The following is a 25438-nucleotide window of genomic DNA, read 5'->3' as shown; positions in this document are numbered from 1 at the left end:
TGCGCCTCCTCTCCTAGTGTCTTGCTCTATCTGAAAGAGACTATTACTTATAGATACCGTACCTTAGAATTACCCCCAGCCGTCAGACGGGATCCAGAGGAATATTTTCGTAGCAGTACCCTTGCGCATAGGTAGGTGGTGCCAGTCGACTCCGCATTCGTCACGGTATCTACTTAAATGCTGCCCCTACGCGCTGATGTCAGTTCTTTCTCTTTCCCGCCAGCCAGCGCAGATCCGGAGAGAGCGGTACCCTATTCATTTTTTGACTAATTGCTTTTTTGACTTTTTGTCGACTTCTTTTTGAGTCGTTTGACTCCTGGTGCACAGGGATGTCACATCGGCGGACCGGCTTCAAGTTTTGTGGCTCCTGCCACAAGGTTATGTCTGTGACGGACCCGCAGTGTGCCTCTGGTGTCTGGAGTGCGTCCACGACCCGAAGTCGTGCTCCGACTGTCGAGCCATGGCCACAAAGTCTTTGCGGGAGCGGTCCCGAAAGCATCTGGAGGCCCAACGGTTGGCTCCGCGCCGCTCGAGGTCCCGGTGAAAAGGGAGGTTGCAAGACCAGTCACGGAGCCATCACTACCACTACTCGTTGAAGTCTCCATTTTCGGTTAAGAAGAAGGCGAAGAAGCACTGTCTCTCTTCGCCTTCTCCTTGTCCATCGGCCAACAAGACGAGGGATGCGGATGGTTGTCGTCCTTCGGCCCCTGGAGGGCTGCTGGTTCGGCTCAGAGTTTCCCTCCCTTCCCGGGAGCCGGAGCAACCCCGGCCCAACTTCGTAGTTTTTACGAAGCCCTCCGCTCAGTCTTTGGGCAGCTCAACTCCGCCGGTGCACCTTCGGGCCCCACAGACTCGGCTGGGGGTTCTAGGCCTTCGATGGAGGCAGCTTCGTCCCCGGCGCCGCTGGGACCCCAAGTATCCGGGCCTGGATCCGGATCGGCGCAGGTCGACCTAACGACACCTCTGGTGCCCAATCCATTGATGACACCACCAACGCCGGTTAAGTCCCTAGCCGGCGGCGACCCCAGCCTCTACCTCAACTTAGATACGGAGCTTGACCGGCACCGACAGGCACTTTTGTGCAAATTTTCTATCCTATCCTATCTGTTCCCTATCACCCTGAGTGGCATCCAGGAGAGGGTAAGGAGGACTGGGAGGGGTCTATTGACCCTCTTGCAGACCAACTTAACGATCCGGACTGGAGAGTGGAGTTTGGTGATAACCGTGGTCTGGATACCTCCCCAGATCTTGGCATGCTTTCTCCCCCTACCATGGCTACTGAATAGGGAGCCTCCTAAGCTGTGGTGTTGCGTAGGGCGGCTGAGGGCTTGGGACTTGAGCTTCCTATGATGGCAGTTAGGACTAACCTCCTGACTGAGGTGCTTCAGCCAGCAGCGGCCTCTTCAGAAGCCCCTGCTGCCGTTCAATGAGGCCCTCACAGACATCCTTCTGGGCACTTGATCCAAGCCCAGCACAGGGCCTCCTGTGGATAGGTTGATCGCCCAATGCCACCGCCAGGCTCTGGGCGATCCCATGTTCCTCTCCCAACACCCTACCCCTGAGAACCTGGTAGTCAAAGCCTCTACTTCCAAAGGCGTGTTCCCTACTGCTCCCCCAGATAGGGAATCCAAGAAGCTGGAACACCTTGGTAAGATGTTTTCTTCTGCCAGCTTAGGCCTGCGCTCGGTCATGGTGAACACCGCATATCTCTTGGGCCGTTACACCCACTCCATGTGGGATATGGTTGAGCAGTTCCCAGAGGAGGCCCGGGCCGCACTCTCCTGTGCGGTTGCCGAAGGGCGAGATGCACCAAAGTTTGCCATTCGCTGTGGGCTGGACACCGCCGACCCGTGAGGCAGGACTATTTCAAAGGTAGCCCTGAGATGCTACGCCTGGCTGAGATCCACAGGCTTCTCGGGTGATGTCCAATCTACACTTATGGTCATGCCCTTTGATGGACGTCGCTTGTTTGGTGACAAGGCAGACCACGCGCTTGAGCGCTTTGACTACTCTAGGGCTACGGCAAGGTCCTAGGACCTCGGGACTACATCTTGCCCCATGCAGTCTGCCTCTTGCCCCTTTCGTGGCTACGGAAGGGGTGCCCCACCATGTTCATCCTAGAGCCACAGGCCGGCAGTAGCTGCCCAGCCTCTGCATGGCTGGGAACGTGGGACCCAGCGTCGTGGGTCTAGGGGCCAGCGAGCGGGCTAGGCCACCAGTGCCTCCTCTGCAGTAGCCTCCAAACCCAACTAGTCCGACCTTTCAGGGCCACTAGTTGCCAGTGAGCGGCAGGATCCTCCATCACCTCCCCCACTGGCAAACCATCACGTTGGACAGGTGGGTTTTGCAGATAGTCCGAAGGGGCCACTCCATCCCCTTAGAGACTGCCCCTCCCTCCATGCCACCTCCATTCCACCGCATGTCAGAGGATCACTTGGCCCTTCTCTGCCAGGAAGTCACGGCTCTCTTGGCCAAGGGAGCTGTCAAGTGAGTTCCTGCCCCGGAAGTAGGCCGTGGTTGTTATTCCCACTACTTTCTGGTGCCCAAGAAGAACAAAGGCCTGCATTCTATCTTGGATCTTGGGAACGTCAACTGCTTCCTCCGGATGGAAAATGTTGACATTGGCTCAGGATCTGTCTGTCCTCGACCCTGGAGACTGGATGGTGGCGTTGGACTTGCAGTACGCCTATTTTAACATCGCCGTTCTGCCTGCCCACCAGCGCTACCTACGATTCACGATGGGCCACGAGCATTTTCAGTTTAGCGTGCTCCCTTTTGACCTTACCAGCGCCCCTCGGGTGTTCACGAAAGTGATGGAGGTGATCGCAGCTCATCTGCGCAGATCAGGGGTTTCAGTCTTCCCCTATCTCGACGAATGGCTGTTGAAGTCGGGCTCGCCCCAGGCTGTTGTCTTCCACCTCCAGACTACGGCAGACCATCTGCATTCGCTGAGGTTCACGATCAATGTGCCGAAATCACACCTGACTCCTTCTCAGAAAGCTCGTTTTAATCAGCTTATCCTCCCGAGCAGCGAGTTTGGGATATTCGGGCTATGATACCGATGTTTCAGCCTCTATCCCAGATTTCGGTGAGAATGGCTTTGAGGCTGCTGGGCCTCATGGCCTCCTGCTGGTGGATCATGCGCATATGCAGGCTCTGTAGTCGGACCTAAAGTTCCAATGGGCACAGCATCAGAAGAATCTTTCTGATTACGTCCTGATCTCGGAGGGCACTGCACATCTATTGCTGTGGTGGCTATCAAACCAGGATTGAGTCGACGGCAGATCCCTCTCCCTTCCCCAACCAGAGTTCACGGTGGTGACAGATGCGTCACTCCTGGGATGGGACGGCCGCATGAGAGAGGCGGAGATCAGAGGCCTCTGGTCTCCGGCAGAGTCCGAGCTCCAGATCAACCTTCTGGAGCTTCAGGCGATTCGTCTTGCACTGAAGGCCTTCCTTCCTTCTGTCAAGGGAAGAGTAGTGCAGGTGTTCACGGACAACAACACCGCCATGTGGTACTGCAACAAACAGGGCGGGCGGGGTTGTGGATCCTATGTCAAGAGGCCCTTCTCCTCTGGACATGGCTGGAACATCAGGGCATGTCCCTGATGGTTCAACACCTGGCTCGTTCCCTGAACGCCAGGGCGGACAAACTCAGCTGTCGGTCCATGGTGGATCACGAACAGCATCTTAACTCAGAGGTGGTGTTAGGTCTCTTTCAGCAGTGGGGAGAGCCTTGGTTAGATCTGTTGGTCACCGAAGAGTACACGCAATGTCAGTTCTGTGCGTTGGAATTTCCAAGGTGGCACTCCCTCTGCAAAGCTTTTCGTCGCAAGTGTAGTTGCTGTCTTCTATTTGCCTTTCCGCCTATACCACTTCTTCCCAGAGAGCTGAAGATCAGCGCAACTGGGCCCAAGTCATTCTGGTGGCTCCGGATTGGAGCATGAAGAGTCTGGTATCCCGAGCTGCCCGACATGATCCTCCGATCAGACTGCCTCTTTGGGAGGATCTTCTGTCGCAGCAGCAGGAGACGGTCCTCCACCCGAACTTGTCCAGCTTCCACTTCCTTGCGTGGAGATTGAACGGCGGCACTTGACCGCTTCTGACCTTCCTCCAGAAGTCTGTAATGTCATCTTGGCAGCCAAGCGTCCCTCCACTAAATCGGTATACGCCTGCAGATGGAACAAATTTGTGGTATGGTGCGCAGCAAAGGCTGTGGATCCCCTTTCTACCCCTCTTTCTGAGGTCCTCCTTTCGTTGGCCCAGCAGGGATCTGCTTTGGGCACCCTTAAAGGCAATCTTTCGGCCATTTCGGCCTTCCTTCGCCTTCCAGATCAACCTTCTTATTTCAAGTCCCCTATTGTAAATAGGTTTCTAAAAGGGTATTACTCATCTCTATCCTCCTACTCCTTTCGTAATGCTCCAGTGGCACTTGAATATGGTCTTTACCTACCTCATGTGCACTCTTTCGAGCCACTACATATATGTCCTCTCAGACTTCTAACTCTGAAAACTGTCTGTTCGAGGCATATGAGCTGCAGATCACACACTGAGTATGGATCGCCATCTGGTGTTGGGCCTGGATGTTTGCACTTGTTTTTGTCTTGGAAAAGTCTGGAAGTCACGAGATAGGTGACTTATCCTTTGGATCATAGTGCGCTTGGGCATCGGCTCCATCCCCAGATTGTTTTTTTTCCGCCATCGGGCTCGGATGTGTTTATCGCGCTCCAGTTCAGTGCCATTACCAATCCAACTTTCGACGCCCAATCCTTCACCCTCTCTCCGGTATTGTTATCCTTAGTCATCGCGCATCTCTTCAAGTTCGAAGTCCTCGATTCCGGTCGTCGACTAAGGCCTTCGGGCCTACCTAGGCCATTAGATTTGGCTCATGGAAAGAACTCCTTTTAAGACTTGTCCTCAATGTGGGTCGAAATTTCCACACACAGATCTTCATGAGGTGTGTAACCTCTGCCTTTCACCGGAGCACGAGGCCAGAGACTGTCCAGCTTGCGCCTCTTTCCGCTCCAAGAAAACCATTGGGGATCGTCTAGCTCGAAGAACAATGGCTCACTCGTCAACATCCATTCCCGACGACGTCTTCCAGGAGGGCGTCTTTGTACCAGAACAGGAGCGGATTGAAGAAGGCCCCATCAGTGCCTCCGATGACTCCGACGACATCACTCCTGGGCAGCAGGTCGTAAGTAGTGACGCCGACCCCCTCCCCCCACCAGAAAAGGCTTCGGTAACACCTTTACCTTCGGGCCTAGGTGTACATCGAGACTATACTTCGCACGCCCCGCCTTCAGGCCCGGCAAAGAAGTCGACAACTAAGCCTTCAGGCCACTCGGGATTGAATCAGCCTGGCATCGGTGCCGAAACCCAAACCCCAGCACCCAAAAAGAAACCTTCCTCCACCTCCTGCCGACCACTGCCTCCACATCGACACACTCGGCACCGAAACCAACAGGCTCTGACCCCTTGACTCCGAAAAAGTCATCGAAACAGAGTAAAAAGACACTAACAAAAATTTCACATTCTTAACCCTTGGAACCGAAAAAACCATCGGAACCGAAAAAACAACCGGTTCCTCAGGCTGCTACATAGACTAAAAAATCTCATGCTTCAAAGCCGAAAGAGCACAAATCCACCCCAGATTCGGTGGCACGCTAGCCCTCGGAACCGAAAAAAATCGGCGCCAAAACACCAGCCTCCACAAGAAGAGCTTTTTAAGCTGGATCCCACCTAAAAAACTCTTCTAAGAGACCCAAAAACAGGTCAACTTACTCTCAGTTCCAAGAAGAGACCAATGGACACGCCTCTAACGGCTCCATCTCCACCTAAGAAGAGACATTGCAACATCTCCTCTCAGACTCACTTCTCCACCTCCCCCACCACACCACTCGCCTACACCATCTCCTCCACCAGTGGAGTTTGATGACACCTCTGATGACACGGGGGAGGGTGTAGATTTTAAACCACAGGGGATCCTAGTCCGCCTTATACCCTAGACCCCTGGGACGATTACAATACATCAGATGTCCCTAATGTACCACAAGATGACATCTACCTCTCTAGACCTTCCCCTCCAGAGGATACCATAGGTTTCACCCAGCTTGTTAACAGAGCTGCACAATACCACGGGGTTGCTTTACATACAGACCCTGTGGAAGAGGATTTCTTAATGGACACTTTTGATACTTAACAAAAGTCCACCTCCGTTCTCAGTATGTTAAAAGGGGTAATTAAACACGCACCTGAGGTGTTCAAAGATCCTGTTAGGGCTAGAGTTATTAACCACAGGATAGAGAAAAAATACAAATCTGCCCCAGCAGACCCGTTTACATCAAGGGACAAATACCATTGGATTCTTTAGTGGTCTCCAACGCCAGAAAGAGGGCTAACTCACAAACGTCCGGGAATGCTCCGCCTCCCGATAAGGAATCGAAACTCTTGGACGCTTCTGGTAAACGCACAGCGTCACAAGTAGCCAACATTTGGCGAATTTACCAACACACAAGCTTTGTTGGCTAGATAGGATAGGGCACACTACGACGAGCTAGAGACCCTATTGCAGCACCTTCCTGACAAATACAAAACCAAAGCCAACGACCTCATACAAGAGGGTAAGCTCATCACAAACACCGCCTCCCGAGCCATCAACACAAGTGTCCTTCTGCGTAGACATGCATGGCTGCACACTTCAGGTTTTAAACCTGAAGTACAAACTTCCATCCTTAACCAGCCATTTGATCAGGAACCTCTATTTGGGCCTGCTGTGGATTCATCTCTAGAAAAGATGGAAAAACAACACCGACACGGCTAAATCAATGGGAGCCTTGCAATCGCAAGCTCCCAGACGTTCCTTTTGTCACTCCTCTTACAAGGGCACCTCCAGAGGCTACTCCTCTGACAGCCCCTCCACGTCCTATAAGACTCCCACCCAGACCACATTCACCAGAGGTTATCAAAGAAGAGGCTATAGAGGCAATAATAACGAAGGTAGAGGCAAGACCAACCATACTCGCTCTGCCTCCACCCCTACCCAATGACTTCCCTACACTCCCCCTGGACCACTCCACTTCAGTCGGGGGAAGATTGCTACATTTCCTACCTGTTTGGAACAACATCACCACAGACAGGTGGGTAAGACAAATCGTTCAATCAGGATATTGTCTAGAACTCACCTCTACATACCACCCAGACAGCGCCCAATGTCACCAGAACATTTATCGCTGCTAAAGCAGGAGGTAATCTTCCTCCTACAAAAACATGCAATAGAACCAGTCCCCCTGCTTCAACAAAACACAGGAGTTTACTCCCTATACTTCCTCAATCCAAAGGAGGACGGCTCTCGGAGACCTTTCTTAGACCTCAGACCCCTAAACCTGTACATACAATCAGACCATTTTCACATGGTCACGCTTCAACAGGTTCTTCCTCTTCTCTCACAAGGCGATTTCCTTGTCACTCTAGATCTCAAGGCCGCCAACTTCCATATTCCCATTCACACCTCTCACAGGACATATCTAAGGTTTGTAGTGGACGGTCAGCACTACCAATTCAAGGTACTGCCATTCGGAGTCCCCACAGCCCCCAGCGTATTCACCAAGTGTCTGGCAGTTGTTTTGGCTCATCCACTTCTTCCCATAATTAGACGACTGGCTCATAACAGCCAAGCCATACAATCAGTGTGTACATCCCACTCACGCCACAATCCAACTACTCCACGACGTGGGGTTTACAGTCTCACCTACAACTGTCCCACATCCAACAATACCTCGGTGCCACAATCAACACCTCAAAAGCACTTGCATATCCCAGCCCAGCCAGGATAGCAAGCATACAAAGCCTCATAACAAACTTTCAGCCGCAACACTCTCTTCCAGCTCGAGTGTTCATGCAGTTGATAGGGAGGATGGCATCTTGCATGTTTATAGTACCTCATGCAAGACTCCAGATGCGTCCCCTGCAGGAATGTTTGGCACGTCATGAGGCACAGGGTCAAGACTGATTTGCATATGGCTGGGTTCAAACTGGAATGGCATGGTGAGCAAAAAAACGATGGTTTAGGCTCAGATCTCTGTACTGGGGTGAATGTATGACATTGTTCTGCATTCTGTCCATCAATTGTTGTTTTTGCATTTGGCACGTCAGTGGAACCAGGCTCAAGGTCAGCTGACAGATCTAGTGTTGGTGGACGGTCGCACACATCGCTCTCTGCAGTGGTGGAACACACAAAAACCTTTCCAAAGGGCGACCGTTCATCGAGCCGGTTCTACAGTTTGTGCTAACAGCGAACGCATCGCTCTCCGGCTGGGAAGCTCATCTATTACATCACCATGCAGGGCAGGTGGACACCTCAACATAAGGTATCCACATCAATCACCTGGAGTTACTAGACATATTCCTAGCCCTAAAAGCATTCCAGAAACAAATATCAGGCAAGGCTGTCCTAGAAGCACCGACAACATGACAGCCATGTACTAAATACAGAAACAAGGCGGGACAAACTCCCTACAGCTCTCTCAACTGGCGCAAAGCATATGGAGATGGGCTATTCCTCAGAACATTTTCTCGTAGCCCAACATGTTCCGGGAGTCCAGAACAACATAGCCAATCTATTAAGTCATCAAACGCAACAGATTCACGAGTGGGCACTTCATCCACAAGTTCTTCAACCATTTTTCCAGATGTGGGGGCATCCAGAGATAGATCTCTTCGCTACACACGAAAACGCCAAATGCCCAAGCTTCGCCGTCAGATATCCACACCCGTTGTCCAAAGGCAATGCGATATGGATGAATTGGTCAGGCAGATTTGCGTATGCTTTTTCGCCTCTCCCACTCATTCCATTACTGGTGCGCAAACTGCAGCAACACTCACTGACTCTCATCCTAGTTGCTCCAACATGGGCCAGACAACCGTGGTACACCACATTACTGGAACTATCCGTAGTCCCGCACCAAAAACTACACCTCTCCCCAAGCCTCTTAACCCAGAACCGTGGAGAGATCAGACACCCGGACCCAGCACAGCTCAACCTAGCAATCTGGCTCCTGAGGTCCTAGTTTGGCTACCTACACCTTCCCCCTGACTGTATGAATATTATCAGAGAAGCTAGACACCCCACCACTAGAGCCTGCTACGCAGCCAAGTGGAAACGATTTGTGATATATTGTCACAACAACCCCATCAATCCTTTAGATGTGTCTCTTCAACACATCATAGGTTATCTACTGCATCTCCAAAGGTGTAACTTAACGTACACATCTATTACGTTACATCTCACTGCCATAGCAGCCTACCTACAAAATAGACCACACTTGTCGCTCTTCGGGGTACCTGCCATCAAAGCATTTATGGAAGGCCTCAAAGGAATAATTCCTCCCAGGGTACCACCTCAGCTGTGTGGAATTTAAACATAGTTCTCACAAGACTAATAGGTCCTCCTTTCGAACCTCTACACAAATGTGAGATAGAATTTCTAACTTGGAAAGTTGCTTTCCTAGTAGCTATTACTTCCCTTAGAAGGGTCAGTGGACTACAGGCACTAACTATTCAAGAACAGATGCTTACTGGTAAGTAGCATTTTCCTCCTGATTGCCATCACCTCTGCTCGCAGGGTGAGTGAGCTTCAGGCTCTTTCTTCTAAGCCTCCTTTCCTTGCTGTTTATCCGGACAAGGTTGTCCTCAGAACTCGGCCTTCTTTCCTCCTTTAAGTGTTTACCTCTTTCCACATTCGACATACTATCACTTTGCCCACCTTTTTCCTGCCCCTACATCTTTCTAAAGAGGAAGAAAGACTCCACCGTCTAGATCCAAAACTTGCGCTATCCTTTTATTTGAATCGTATAAAGCAATTCCTGGTGGACGATCAACTCTTTGTTTGCTATGTAGGCTCCAAAAAAGGTTGGGCTGTGCAAAAACGGACCATCTTTCGGTGGGTTGTTCTTTGCATCAAAGTATGCTATTCCTTGGAAGGAAGCTGCAGTAGGATTGCGCGCCCACTCCACCACGGCGACGGCAGCCACTACTGTTTTGGGACACGGAGTCCCTCTCAATGACATCTGCCAGGCAGCCACGTGGGCATTGCTGCACACGTTCCCTAGACACTTTTGCCTGGATACTCAAGTCCGGATGGAGGGCTACTTTGGCCGTTCAGTTCTCCAGGACTTTCTGGTGGGAACTTTTTTCGCAGACTCACCTGCGGGGTTTGGTATTGCTGGGGTATCTATTCTAAGGTAGGGAATCTCTTTCAGATGAACAAGTTACTTACCTTTGGTAACGATATATCTGTAAGAGACATATATTAGTTATAGATTCCTTACCGCCCCACCCATCCTCCCTGTTCTGTGATCTGACTTCTGGTGTAAGGGACTCCCTTTCAGGGCCCTAGTTTTGTGCACCAGTGGTCAGTGTCTTGCATGGCTCTGCGCTTCTGGCGTGGAATGTCGTGTAAAGAACTGACATCAGCGGGCGAGGGCGGCATCTAAGTAGATACCGCGACATCATTCCAGCGATCACGCAGACGACGACTAACGCGGAGTCGACCGACGCAACCTACCAACGCGCAAAGTTACTGCTACAAAAACATTTCTCCGAATCCAGTCTGACACCTGGGGGCAATTCTAAGGTAAAGAATCTATAACTAATCAGACCCCCCAGGATACTGTGGCATGGGTTAGCAAATTAAGCTGCACACATGGAAATTTAGCAGCACAAATATGGAAATTTAGCTGCAATTTTGCGGCACTTTGTTACTCATAATCATTCATTTTCAGCCTGAAATCAATGGAAAGTGTTTTAGCAGAGTGTTCTACTTTGAATTAGGCATGTCTAAAGTGTCTGTAGCTCTACAGAAGCGCAGCTCCAGTCCTAACCTCCTAAGAGGGAGCTCCCTGGGATGTTCTAGCACCCATGTATGCACCCCTGCCGGGGCATCACTGCCTCCTGGATCCGTGAGGCAGGACACCTCTTCCTCAGGCTCCCTAGGGCACAGGATCGTAGTGACTGATCCAAATAAGTGAGACAGACTGCATAGGGAGGTCACCTCCTGCTTACGTGGTCCAGTCCTCATAGGTCGACTTGGTCAAACATTAGCTTGGCCTCAAAAGGGAATCTTGTCCTGAAGATTTTGGAGAGGACGCTTGAACATAAAGGATTACTTTATAGACCCCAGCTTAAAAGGTTTGAGAATTTTTTTACTCTTCCGCTCCTTTTTAGGTGTTGCTAGCGAACGCAGCGCATGCGCTGCTTCGCCTTGCGAGACTCCATTGTTGCCGCTTTCTGTGCCGAAGGGAGACAGGAGATGGCACGCGCGACAGGAGATGTGTACACATACGGACAGGAGATGTGCACCTTGTACGTGTGCACATCTCCTGTCCCCGGAGGCTGGCAGTGCGTGCATCGCGCGCTTTCAGTTTCCCTCCCCCTGTCGGCTCCACGGAGTCAGCTTGTTTAAGTATTACATGCACTTCCTGATGGCAGAAACAGCGAAATTGTATTGTCTCCCCCCTTCCCTGCCTTCTGCCACCTCCTGGGCACCCGCCTGGTCCGGCGTCATTGCCTAAGTACTTCAACCATTGTTGTGATGTGTGTTACCCGAAGGTCACGGCTCCAGTTTGCAGACGGGGCACTCAGCCTTAGCATCTTTGTGATAATACCTTCTCAAAAGCACATCGTGTTGGGTAATAATTAATTCATGTTATCAGCGCCTCCAGACAAAACAAAGCCTAAAGTTTACACTGTGAGTGTACTAAATATTAACAGAGTCTGTCAGTCACGGGTGGCATTAGGTGAACGTGAGAACTGTAAGTATATTACATAGTCCTCCAGGTCAGCGCGTGATTACGTCAGTCAATCCTGATTTTCATTTTGCATTCTGGGATTTGTAGTTATGATTATTACATTAAAGAAGACACTCGTACTGGACTGGATGCTTATGCATGGAAACTGAAAACGAGAGCACTTTTTACAACTACTTCTCACTATGGTGGTCTGTTTCTTTCCGGTATATTCCTGTATTGGGAGGGAGAGGGAGGGGGGCAGAGGGGAAGTGGCGATACACTGGGTGTGTTATGCACTGCTGGGAAGAAGCCGGCAACGAGCTTGGAGATCCAGTAACTAACAAGTGGCAGGAATCCGGAGAGCTCACGCGCCTGAACCCTCCCTCATCACAACTGCTCCCCCGAACCTTGCGCGTTCCATTCACCTAACCTGTGCGGACCTTTGTGTACCTCTTTATTGCCCCTTTAGGTGGAAGGAGATACTGTCTGTTCCCCAGACTTATCTACCATAGAGTATAAACAGGAGTTTGAGCTATTGACATTGCAAATAACAATTCCTTTTATTTTTGTTTTCGTTTTTAAAATATAAAAAAAAGGCATTGTCATTTACAATGCCAATAGATTAAACTTGCGTAAATGCGAGACCTATTGCATTTCAAATGCTTGTTGCACCATGTCATCAAGTACATTACCAAATAGTTTTGATCATCTAAAATGTCATTTTTCAAGTAGACCTCTCTGAGTGGAGTCTAGTTTCCATGGCTTCATCCAAAGCAGTCTAGGACCAGCTATTGAAGCCCCTACCGATGCTGCGGCTGCCCACAAGCTTTTATTTTATTGTTTCACTTTTGGTCTCCTATTCGTCTTTATTCCCCTGCTCCAATAAATGTTACTTCTACACGCGGTGCCAAGATCCTGTGCCGCAGGAGGTATTTGTTGTAGAAAATTTGATAAAGATTTTAGATGGTGTTTGCAATTCCATTGAAGTGCAGCAGTTCGCCCAGGCATGCACTTCACCTTGAATGATGCTGACAGTGACCACAAGCACATGTCTGTGCACAAATAACTGAGACCGGCTCTTGAGAAAGGGATACAATGGAATGATGGATGTAAATCAGGGCTATTTGGTTACCATTTTTCCATTTTACCCTTAAATGTGGCTAGTGGCCATTTCTGAACAAAGAGAAAAGTTTGTGTGTGTTAAAGAAATAAGAAATTTGCCTGGTAGCAGTGTGCAGCTGCTGGGTCCTAGCAGAGGAAATTAAAAGGTTTTTTATTTAAGGGTTGGGAATGGGAGAAGCAGCAAGCAACAGACTTGGAGGCCAGCGGCTCAGCAGCAGTGCTGGGCACCTATACAAGCAGTCACAAAAAAACAGAAACAAAAAAATGGAAAAAGGAAGTGGAGATAAAGAGGAGCAGGAAAGTGGGGGATACGTTGAGTGGGCAGGAGAGGGAGGAAAGCCATGTACCTCCATAGAGTGCAAAAAAAGACAAGTCTGACCTCATCAGCTTTGGAGGCTAAATCAACTGTTGATTGAGAAACCATGTACAGAGGTGTCCAGGGATGGGACAGTCCCAAGAATAGGGAAGAAATCCATGGCATTGGCCGGAAGCTGAGATCAGCAAGAAAACCATGAGCCCCGGGCTTACTGTGGGCCTGCTCTGTGTGTGTTAGTGGTGTGGGCAGCAGGTCAGTAGGACAATAGCTAAAGCTTTCTGTAGGTGTGATGGACATCCATGATTTAGAAACAAAGGGTAAACCTGAAAAATGTTGAAGGGAAGAGCAGCACAGCTTTTCCGAGCCATGCAGAGGAGTTTTGTCTGAGCACAGGTTGTAGGGAGGCCCAAACCACAGAGGCTGCTTCTCTGGGGTTTTCTTGTTACACAGTGGTAGTTCCCTGGAATGTATGTATTGAAACGAGTGGCAAGATGTGGTCCGATAAAGGACTTAAGACTGGGGAGACAGGAGTGGGCAGATTTAGGAGTCCCACTAGGCGAGTCCACAAGTTGCCTACCTATGAGGTGCTGGTGGGGGCAGGGCTTCTGCCCCAGTTCCAAAACTGAACAGGGCCATTACAAGAGCGGCGCCATCCAAACTCCGCATGAGCAGTTCGCCTGGATTCCCTGGCGGTAGTCTGGTCGGTAAAGACGAGGAGCCTGAAAACAAACTGTCTTAAAAAATCCATTCTTTTTCATAGTCTTAAAGCACGAATGACCTGTAATTACTTTGAACAAAACGGCTTTTGCAAGGTCACTCCATGAGTCAGGGGGCTGCCGAGAAATGTTTGTCTGTGACTGAGTCCACCTCAAGCCCCAGAGCCCCAGAGCTCTCGCCTGGACCCATCTCCTGTGTCTGGCCGTGCTGGCCTGCCATAGGAGGGGCCTTGGTCACTCCATGAGTCAGGGGGCTGCCGAGAAATGTTTGATTGTCTGTGACTGAGTCCACCTCAAGCCCCAGACCTCTCGCCTGGACCATCTCCTGTGTCTGGCCGTGCTGGCCTGCCATAGGAGGGGCCTTGGTCACTCCAGGAGTCAGGGGGCTGCCGAGAAATGTTTGTTTGTCTGTGACTGAGTCCACCTCAAGCCCCAGAGCCCCAGACCTCTCGCCTGGACCATCTCCTGTGTCTGGCCGTGCTGGCCTGCCATAGGAGGGGCCTTGGTCACTCCAGGAGTCAGGGGGCTGCCGAGAAATGTTTGATTGTCTGTGACTGAGTCCACCTCAAGCCCCAGAGCCCCAGACCTCTCGCCTGGACCATCTCCTGTGTCTGGCCGTGCTGGCCTGCCATAGGAGGGGCCTTGGTCACTCCATGAGTCAGGGGGCTGCCGAGAGTCGGTCACAGACAATCAAAGCGAGCGCTTCAACGAGATGGCCACAAGAGCTGCTAGTTTTCCAAAAGTTGGGAATTGAGAGAAATTTCTCAGGCAGTTTTTGTAAAAATCGCGGCATTTTTACAAGACTGCCGATTTCGCGATTTTTTTGCAAATCGCGAAATTGAGACATCCTGGAGGGTCTGACTAATAAATGTCTCAACAGTTATATTGTTACCGAAGGTAAGTAACTTGTTCGTTTTGCCTTTTCTGCCCGTTTCCTGCCTTCTGTTGCGCCTTTCCTGCTTGTTTCTTTCATCTTCCTGCCATTTCCCTCCTCCCGCCACCCAGAGCCCCGCCCTCCCCACAGGAGGTACGTAATGGAGGCCGCAGCACGATCCCATTAAGCAGGTACTCGTGCCGCTCTGCCTGCGACAGTTCTCCTGTCCACCTTGCCCGCAGTCTGCTACCCTTTGCTTCTTTTCTACCTACTGCCTTCTACTGTGCCTCCTCTGCTCGTTTCTTGCCCTGTTTTTCCTTTTCTGCTTGTTTTTCTGCACTCTGTTTTGCCTTTTGTGCTCTTTTTCTACCCTCCCCTTTGCCATTTCTTCGCTCATTTTTCTGCCTCTATGTTTTGCCTTTTCTCCTTGTCTTTCTGCCCTGTTTTGCCTTTTTTGCTCATTTTCCTGCCATTTGTTTTGCCTTTTCTCCTTGTTTTTCTGCCCTCCGTTTTGCCTTTTCTCCTCCCCTCTGCTTTACCTTTTCTGCTTGTTTTTCTGCCCTATGTTATGCCTTTTTGTGCTCGTTTCCTTCCGTTTCCTCAAGACCTGTTGCATTGGGAGTGGCACCGCTGAGACAACACATCCAGGCGCCCAAATAGCCCCAATTGGTGAGCGTGCCACGCTCCACAAATGCTGATCGATTGATTCCCTGCTGAGGTTCCTTGTTACTGAACATCTTTTGGTTGGTTCCACACTGCCTCAAATGCTATGAGCAGCAGCCGGTGTGATGTCAGAGCTCTGGGTGCTTGAGTGTAGTGCTGCTCTGGTGTATCCTGCGTGCTTTACTTCACACTGGTTCACGATGTTAGAGTTGGTATCACTTTCCCAAATACCCTCTTAAAGATATTGTCTGTGTTTCTGTTTTAAATGGCCCCATTTATCTCATTATAAGATGTTAATTATACTTGCAGATTTTTATCTATAATTATTTTGTTATTTGTGTAGGTCACCAAATCCAGTACAAATCCAGATGAGCTGGGCACGTTGGCCAACCAGCTTACTAGTGACTATGGACAACTAGCACACCAAGCCAAACCAGCAGCCATGACCGCAGAGAACGAAGAGGTGAGACCCCGGCAGCCATATGCGTTGAAAGTGTCATATTGCCGTTGAGTTTTAGAAAATATTCTGAAACAGAGTTGTAGAGCCAGAGTTGACCAAATTGAACGAAAAGATTGGCATCAAGTTGCCCCATCGGGCAGTGTTGGCAACAGGATTGTTTAGTTGCGAGCTCTGAAAGTGTGGGTTGGCAGCACGTTCGAAGAGGTTTGTGTCCTCGAAGAGGTCACTATGGCGGTGGTTTACAGAGGCCAGAGGGCTGGCTAGGCAGGATGGCCTTGAGATTTTCAAACAAGCTGTTCCTGTGCTGAGCGGGGAGTCTGCAGCTTCTATGACAGACTCTTTTGATGCTGTCTATGGCAGGCTACATTGGTTCTTAATTGGATTGGCTAGTCTGGTTCCTTGATTGGCATGCTATGGTAGTGCTTTGCTTGGTGCACTATGCTGGTGGTGTCAATATGGGCTTGTGGTCCATCGAGGTCATTCTTTTGCTTTTAGCCATTAAGGGAAGCTTTTTTGTGTTGCCTTTCGGACAGTGAAGGAAATATGCCATCTTTGCTTTTGGCCGGTAAAGGGGCATGTTGGCCTGTGCATGGTGGAGGTGTGACAGGGTGCGCTGAGGCAGTGCGGCATATGCTGTTATGATCTCATGGGAGATGTCATGAGTTTGTGCTTGATTGGTCTTATGTTGGTGCCTGGGTGGTGTATCGCTGTGATGATGCATCGTCGGGCTGCCTGGTGAGGCATCCTTGTACTGACTGAAAAGGTGTATTGGACTAACCGTGTATTGGTGCCTCGTTGCCCTGGTTTGTGTGTCCGTTTATTGTTGTCCGAACTCTGTCTCGGCATTGTTACCCTGACTTGGTGTGTGTGTGTATGTGTGTGTGGGTGTCGTGGGGGTCTGCCGCAGTAACCCCCCCCCCCCCCCCCCCTTTTTTTTTGCCTAATAGCTGATGCACTTTTCCTTGTTGTGCCCTGGGCTCCTGCCAATCAGGTGGCCAGGGCCTGTGTTCCCTCCCTAAAAACTGCCGAACAGCCAAAACCCAAATTGGCAAACCCTGGCCACATGTCAGCCCCTGGTAAGTGGTACCCTAGGTACCCAGGGCCTTGTGACCAGGGAAGGCCTCTAAGGGCTGCAGCACTCATTGTGCCACCCTTAGAGGCCCTGTACCCTAACACCCACACACTGCTCTTGCAGGCTGAGTGTCTGGATACAAGACAAAACAGAGAGTCGACATGGCACACATCCCTGTGTGCCATGCCCACAACCTACACTGCCCTGGCATACATCAGCCACCCCTCTAGCTGGGTGCCCTATACCAGTGGTGTGGGCACAGAGGCAGGAGCCCTGTGCCCCTACAGTACCCAGGTCCATTCCTGGGTCCTGTAAGTGCAGTGCTGCCAGCTAAGAGTATATGGTGCTGGGAGCTTGTCAAACACGAACTCCACAGCACCATAATGGCAGCACTGAAGACTGAGAAGTTTGGTATCAAACTGCTCAGCACATTAAATCCACACTGATGCCAGTGTGTGATTTAATGTACAAAGCACCACAGAGGGCATCTTAGGGAGGCCCCCTGAAACCTAAACCTACAATCCACGTCTGTTCTGAGGCTGCCGAGGCTGCCACACAGCAGACATGTTGCCGGACCCCTGGGTAGGAGAGCCCCTGCTCTCCTGGGTCTGCAACAATGCACATCCTCGGCGAGGTGCTAAATCTCCTCCCCCAGGATGGGCAGGGGGAAGATTCAAAGGCATTCCGCCTCTGTGAGCTTCCCCAGGCCACTGAAACCCCCCAATCTGGCGGAAGCTTGGCCGGAAACCCCAAATAAGGACAGGGGATGTGCCAGCCTGCCAACCCCACCCCTCAGGTGGGGAAGGCGAGGTGAAGCACATCTCCGGGCTCTCGTCATCTTGAAGATGGGAAGCCCTGCCCAATCAGGACTAGGCTCCTGCCCCCCTCCCACAGGAGAGAGGCAGGATAGGGGGTGTACCCACCCCAGGACAGGGACCTATTGGCCCCTGCCCTTCACCTACCTGTAACGCCCCTAAATCCAGTATTTAGGGGCACCCTGAACCTTCCGTCCCCAGATTCCAGATTCAAACCTACAAAGAAGAGCAAGAAGAACAAAGACCTGCCCTGCAGCTGCTAAAAAGAGGAAGACACCAACTGCTTTGGCCCTAGCCCTACCGGCCTGTCGACCCTCGAACCTGCTCCTGCTCCAGCGCGGCATCTCTTGTGGCCAGCAACCTCACCAACCCCGGAGGACCTGGCTACCTTTTTGGCTCCAAGCCCCTGGGACTCCCATGAGTAGAGGATCTACTCAAAACCTACCTCTAATCCATGGCAGCCCGGAACCGCGAACCCAGCACACACTGCACCAGCCAAGCCTGGCCAGTGCCGGAGTGAACAAAGACCCCGAGGACGACCCCACGGCGACTGTGACCCTGAGTCCGGCACCCAAGGACCTCCCTCGACACTCCTGAAGAAACCTGCAGCCTCAGAACAAGGTGCCCCCCCTACCGCGATCAACAGAGGGTAAGATTTCCCAACACCAAAAGGCACCCCTGCACGCGGCGCCCTCCGGCCCCCTGTGCCCAATCCCGGGGTACCTACCTAACCTCCAACTACCCAACTTACCTCTTGAAGTGGTGGTGGCACCTGAAGAATCCTCGTCCCCGAGCTTGCAGTCTTTTTCTAAACCGGAGATTTCCCATTGAAATCAATTGAGCGCCCGAAGGCTCAAAAGCACCCTGCACCCAGCCGTCCGAGTGGCCCTGGCAGTGCAACCTCTACACCTACCTACTTCCCCACTTGCCCTGAGTAAGTGACCAGGAGCCCAGCTCCCACAGCCGCTTGGCTTGCCAGTTAGCAGCCACCAACCAAGGCCCCCCTATCCCTCATAGGATAACATTGGGCCTAACTCTCTCTGCACCCGGCCGCCCTAGAGTCGCTGAGAGTGAACCAACTGTACCTACCTGACCCTGGGGGACCCCTGAGTCTATGCCCAGAACCTCAACTCTGCTAGTCGAGTACTTACCTTTAAACCGATAACTCTATTTTCTTCATAGGGTAACATTGACTGGCTTTTTCTTGAAATTTCTTCTAAGTGTGGACTTTTAAAATCTTAAAACATTCACCAAAAATCAGCCGAGTAACGAAAACGAAAATACTCACCTGCTCTTAGGTGAGTTCCCAGTGCTGGATCTTGGTTCCCAGCACTGACTCTGAAAAATACTTACAACTGTACTTACCCGTAACCCAATTTTCTTCCATAGGAAATCATTGACTGTTTTTCGTTGAAATTTTTTAAGTGTCAATTTCTGCAATCTTTAAATATTCTTTAAAAATCGTATAACATCTGAAAACGTAATTACTTACCTGTTTTGCATAAAGGTCCCAGTACTGGATTACAAAAGTAACGAGAACATACTGTACCTGCAACTTGAATTTTCTTCCAAAGGGAATCATTGGTTGTCTTCTTTGAAACATTTTCTAAGTGTCAACTTTTGAAATAGTTAAATATTGTTTAAAAATCATTGCAGTAATTAAGTCGACTTTCATCACTTGATTCTAAGTACTGACCCAGGACTGAATCTAGGATCCAGTCCTTGAATTCCAAAAGTAATCTAAAAAGTAATCTGTTGCAAATAACTTGAAATTTCCATTGAGCTCAATGCATTGTTGTGTTTAAAATAGAGTTGCCTATTGCAGCCACTTGTAACTGTTTACAAAAGTCAATTGCATATTGCAAAAGTATTTATGTAAAACATCTCATTCTGAGAAAGTATATTTCTAAATCCAATTGTTGGTTCTAAAATAAAACAAGCATATATTTTTTTATATATAAACCATTGGCCTAGAGTTTAGTTTTTGAGTGTGTGAGACCATTTGCTGACGGAGTGTGTATAACAAATGCTTTACACTGTCCTGTGATACTGCCTTACTGCTCGACCAAGCTACCACTTTAGAGAGTAAGGTTATACCTAACTTTAACCTCTGTCAAACCCTGGGGGACTGAGGACTCTGTACACACCCTGTACCTATTAAGGAACAGTATATACAGAGCCACTTTCTCACAGGGGCTGTATATCATTGCCCTGTTTGTGTGTGTATTCTGGTGCATTCTCACCCTGACTGTGCAACAGTGCATCGTTACGCTGACTTTGTGTGTCAGCTCATTGTTGTTCTGACTCTGTGTTTGTGTGTGTGCCAGTCTATTGTTGCTCAGCCTTTGTTTGTGCGTTGTTGCCCTGACTGTCTGCATGTGTGTTTCACTGCTTTGCTACCCTGACACACTTTTGGTGCATTGTTACCCTGTCTGTGTGTGAGAAACTGGGTTTCTGTTGCAGTAACCCCTCCCCCACCACACACTTTTTGCCAGACTACTGGTGCACTTTTAACTTGATGTGCCCTGGGTCCCTGCCAATTAGGTTCCCAGGGCCTGTGTTCTTTCCCCAAAACTAACCCAAACCCAATTGGCATCTCTGGCCACAGGTCAGCCCCTGGCAAATGGTACCCAGGACACTGTGACCAGGGAAGACCTCTAAGGACTGCAGCACTTATTGTGCAAGCATTAGAGGCCCTGTACCCTTACACACACACAAGGCCTTTGCAGGCTGTGTGTTTTGGTGCAGAGAAAATTGAAGAGCCGACATGGCACACATCCCTGTGTGCCATGCCTAAAAACCCACTGCCCTGGCACAGAACAGTCACCCCTCTAGCTGGGTGCACTATACCAGTGATGAGGGTCCAGGTGCATGAGCCCTGTACCCCTACAGCGTCTAAGTCCATTCTTAGACATTGTAAGTGCAAAAACGACCTTCCACTACTGTCCAGACTGAGTGACTGCTTTCAACTGCCACCACTAGACATATTTCTGGAACCCTAGATCGAGAGCCTGCTGCTCTTGGGGGGGCCTGAAACAATGCACATCCTGGGACGAGGTGCCAAGCCTACTCCCCCAGGATGGGCAGGGTTCACGAAGGAGAAGCTTCAAAGGCTTGCCGCCTTTGTGAGCTTCCCCATGGCACTTGCTGCTTTCAGCAACTGGTCCCCTCTGGTTCTGGCCCCCACTTTGGCCGGGAGAACCGCCGGGAAAAACAAGTGAGGAAGAGAGGTGTGCCCACCTCTGCCAACTCCACCCCTCGGGTGGGGGAGGCGAGGTGAAGCACAACTCCCAGTCTCCGCCATCTTGCAGATGGGGGGACTCAGCCAACCAGGGAAAGGCTTATGCCCCCCTCCCACTGGAGGGTGGCATAATGGGGCTGTACCTATCCCAGGGAAGGGACCCATTGGTCCCAACCTTTTTACCTACCTGTAACACCCCTAAATCTTGTATTTAGGGGCACCCCTGAACCTTGCTTCCTCAGACCAGAAGAAACTACAAGAAAAGGAGGACAGAACAGCTGTGCTGAAGCTAACAAGAGGAAGATGCCCACTGACTTGGCCTCAGCCCTACAGGCCTGTCTTTACCTTGAACCTGCTCCTGCGAAATCCCGGTGTGTCCTTCGGCCAGGAACCTCAAACTCTGGAGGACCTACCTGCCTTCAACCACAAAGACTGTCTTTCCCGTGAGCACTGGATTTGTTCATCTCCAACCTCTGGCTCCGGCCAGACACTGCAAATCCGCACCACTCTGCACCAGCCGTCCACGGCCCGAGCTCGAGGGGGCATGCACCACGAATAGTTCCCTCCGGCTATCCCGACCTGAAATCCAGTGACCCCTGACCTGCCTCAAACCTCCAGCCAACACCTGCAGCCTAAATACGATCGGTCCCCCCAACTGCAACCAGGAGCTGGTAAGAAGATCTGACCCTAAAACGCACCCCTGCACCTGACGCACCACAGCCTTGGGGGGTCCGACCAACAGTTCCTAGCCAACCCCCAAGTTCCCAACTTACCTCTCGAAGTGGTGGTCAAGCTCAGTGCTCGAGAGGAAAGCTTCTAAGGCCTTGCTGCCTTTGTAATGCAACCCCAGCCTCTGCTGCTAGCAGCAGATGGCATCCCCCGGTTCAACCCCACCTTTGTCAAGAGAACCGGTGGGAAAACTTGGGGAGAACCGGTGGGAAAACTTGGGGAGAATCGGAGGTGTGCCCACCTTTGCCAACTCCACCTCTCGCGTGCTGGAGGCGAAGAGAAGCATTTTTTTCAGTGACCACCATCTTGAATATGGTGGGACTTATTCAATCACGATTAGGGCTACACCCCCCTCCCACGGGAGGGTGGCATAATAGAGGGTGTAGAAACCCCAGGCCACCCATTGGTCCCTACCCGTCACTCTTCTGTGACGCCCGTAAATCTAGTATTTAGGTGGCACCACTAGACCCTGAAATCAGATTCCCGATGACCTATGAAGCCCACACGCCAAAGAGCATTCTAAGCAAGAAAAAGGGAACCGCGACTCTGCACCAGCCCTGCCGGCCTTTCTGCTGCCTTTCGACCCTTGCTACTACAAAAAGTCGACTTGTCCAGAAAGTCCCAGCTACCTCCAATGCCCTGGGAGGACTTCAATAAAGATCAAGCAACTCCCGTGGACAGCAGACTTGTCCGAGAAGAACTCAACTTTAAAACCAGAACTCTGCCCTGAGGAACCCCAAAACTGCCCACCTCTGCACCAGACGCCCACTGCCCGAGTTCAAGTGGTCCTGCAAAGGTTCCCCAACGATTTTAAGTCCGAGTCCACCGTGGGCTGACTCTTGTTGTACTCCACCTTGACGCCTGCTGCCTCATTCCGAAGACTCCCCCTTACTGCGACCTGCCCAGTAAGCTGTTCCCGACGGAAAAAGACACCCCTGCACCCAAAGCCCCTGGGAATTGGCGAGCTCGACCAGCGGTGTCCCTGTGCCCCCAGCCTCACTATCTACCTAGGCAGTTGTGGGCTTTCTTCATCCGACCTCCTGGCCAGGACCTTCAGCCTCTTTTCAAAACCGATCTCCCCCATTGAATTGCAGAGGTTGCCCAACACTGTGTTGGCAGTCTGCACCTGGCCATCCCTGTACCACTGAGGGTGTAAGTTTGGTCCTGCCTTGTGGCCCCTCCTGTGCTTATCTTATCTCCAGGAGTTCGACCTTGACACAACTTCACCTACTTGTGAGCAGCGCATCTTCAATCACCCCCACTCTCCATTGGTTAATTTTGGGCACCCGACCCAGAGTTTGACCTCTGCACCCAGCCGTCCCTGTGCTGCTGGTGGTGCAGTCTTGGTACTGATTTGAACTTTGCCTAGTGTAGACCTTTGTGTGTGTCCCATATGTTAACATTGCTGACCTGAGAAATCGCACTAAGCGCCCACTGTTTAAAGTGAAAGGCACTTTTATTGCAAAGCATACTTACATTTTAACAGTCGGGTGTCATTTAATAATCACTGTGTGTGTAACAAATGTCTTACACTCCTATGTGTTAGGCCTAAGGCTCCTCGCCCACACTACCACAAATAGAGCACTTTGGGTTTACATTGAGCCCTGTACATTTCTGAAGGGATTGTTGGACTCTCTACACGATGTTAACAATTAATGGTAAATCACATAGAGAGTCAGCTTTTCACAGCAGGCCATGCATATATCACCTCAGATTGTCACTTCAGGCTGGCCAAGATGGTGGCAAGTTGTGCAATCTACTAAACCGCAGTAAAGCGTGCAATTATTTGATGTTGCGTCTTGTGAGACCTGTATCTACTGTGCCCAGTGGCCTGTCTTGAATTTGTAGCAATGTACACTAGGCCTTATGCAAATGTCCCGTAGACTCAGCTTGTGGCTGAGTGAGTTGTGATCATTTTATGATGGGTAATGAAATCCTTGCTTTTGCTTGCTCCTGTGAGACAGTGCCATCTTTCTTGCATGGTATGCCCCCACTTTTTGCTGAATTACTGATGTACTTTGACTGAGTGTGCCCTGGGCTCCTGCAAATCAGGTACCCAGGGCCTGTGTTCCTTCCCAAACACTGCATTGAAGCCTAAAACCCAATTTGCATCTCTGGCCACATATCAGCCCCTGGTAAATGGTACCACAGGTACCTTTGACTCTGTGACCAGAGAAGGCCTGTAAGGGCTGCAGCACTTATTGTGCCATCCTTAGAGGTCCTGTACCCTGACACACACACACTGCCTTTGCAGGCTGTGTGTCGTGGTGCAGAACAAAACAGACAGTCGACATGGCACACATCCCTGTGTACCATGCCCACAAACCACTGCCCTGGCATATATCAGTCACCCCTCTAGCTGGGAGCCCTGTACCCCTACAGTGCCCAGGTCCATTCTTGGGCCCTGTAAGTGCAGTGCTGCCATTAAGAGTATTTGGTGCTGGGAGGTTGTCATTACGAACTCCACAGCGCCATGATGGCTACACTGAACACTGGGAAGTTTGGTACTTAATGTAAAATGCACCACAGAGGGCATCTTAGAGATGCCCTCTGAAATTTGACCAACTGCTATTGACCTGATTGAGTGGCTGCGTAGGCTGCCACCACCAGACATGTTTCTGGACCCCTGGGTTGAGAGCCTGCTGCTCTCAGGGGCCTGAAACAATGCACATCCTGGGACGAGGTGCCAAGCCTCCTTCCCCAGGATGGGCAGAGTTCACAAAGGCAAAGATTCAAAGGCATGCCGCCTTTGTGAACCTCTCCAGACCATTTGCTGCTTTCAGCAACTGGTCCCCACGGGTTCTAACCCCCACTTTGGGCGGGAGAACCGGCAGGAAAACAAGTGAGGGCGGGAGGTGTGCCCACCTCTGCCAGCTCCACCCCTCAGGTGGGGAAGGCAAGGTGAAGCACAACTTCGAGTCCCTGCCATCTAGAGGATGGGGGTACCCAGCCAACCAGAGACAGGCTCCTGCCCCCTCCCACAGGAGAGTGGCAGAATAGGAGGTGTACCCACCCCAGAGAAGGGACCCATTGGTCCCTGCCCTTTACCTACCTGTAACGCCCCTAAATGTAGTATTTAGGCAGCACCCTGAACCTTGCTTCCTCAGATTAGAAACCACAAGAAAAGAAGATAAGAAGGAGGACCGAAGAGCCGTGCAGAGCTAACAAGAGGAAAACGCCCACTGACTTGGTCCCAGCCCTACAGGCCTGTCTCCCCTCGAACCTGCTCCTGTGAAATCCCGGCGTGTCCTGCAGCCAGCAACCTCACAAACCAGGGAGGACCTGCCTGTCTTAACTTCAAGGACGTGTTTAAACTGCAGCTTCTAGTGCCAACCAGGAACTGCGAATCCAGCACACCCTGCACCCGCTGACCCCGACCCGAGCTCGAGTGAACAAAAACCACGAGGAGGTCCCCCCGGCAATCCTGACCCGAGATCCGGCAACTCCTTACCTGCCTCAAGCCTCCAGACGATGCCTGCAGCCTCAAACCAGAAGACCCCCCCCCCCCACCCCCCCCCCTACCGCGACCAGAGCGGCTAAGAAAATCCAACGCGAAAAGGCACCCCTGCACCCGACGCCCCACGGCCTTGTGTCCAAACCAGCGGTGCCTAGCCAACCCACGACATCCCAACTTACCCCTCGAA

General features: G+C 51.0%; 1 protein-coding gene across 7 annotated transcripts in view; it reads left to right on the top strand.

Moving 5' to 3' along the window:
* TLN1 (talin 1) overlaps positions 1 to 25438 on the top strand; it is an 880838-nt gene that overhangs the window by 658837 nt on the left and 196563 nt on the right. For all 7 annotated transcript variants that reach the window (XM_085627686.1, XM_085627681.1, XM_085627685.1 and 4 more), the window contains one exon: positions 15821 to 15940. In XM_085627686.1, the coding sequence (XP_085483812.1) occupies positions 15821 to 15940 (120 nt within the window). The remainder of the gene's footprint in view (positions 1 to 15820; positions 15941 to 25438) is intronic.

The sequence above is a fragment of the Triturus cristatus genome, chromosome 2_1, assembly GCF_964204655.1.
Source record: "Triturus cristatus chromosome 2_1, aTriCri1.1, whole genome shotgun sequence".
NCBI lineage: Eukaryota > Metazoa > Chordata > Amphibia > Caudata > Salamandridae > Triturus > Triturus cristatus.
The sequence above is the reverse complement of the archived record's forward strand: the minus strand, read 5'-3'. Positions and strand labels throughout refer to the sequence as shown.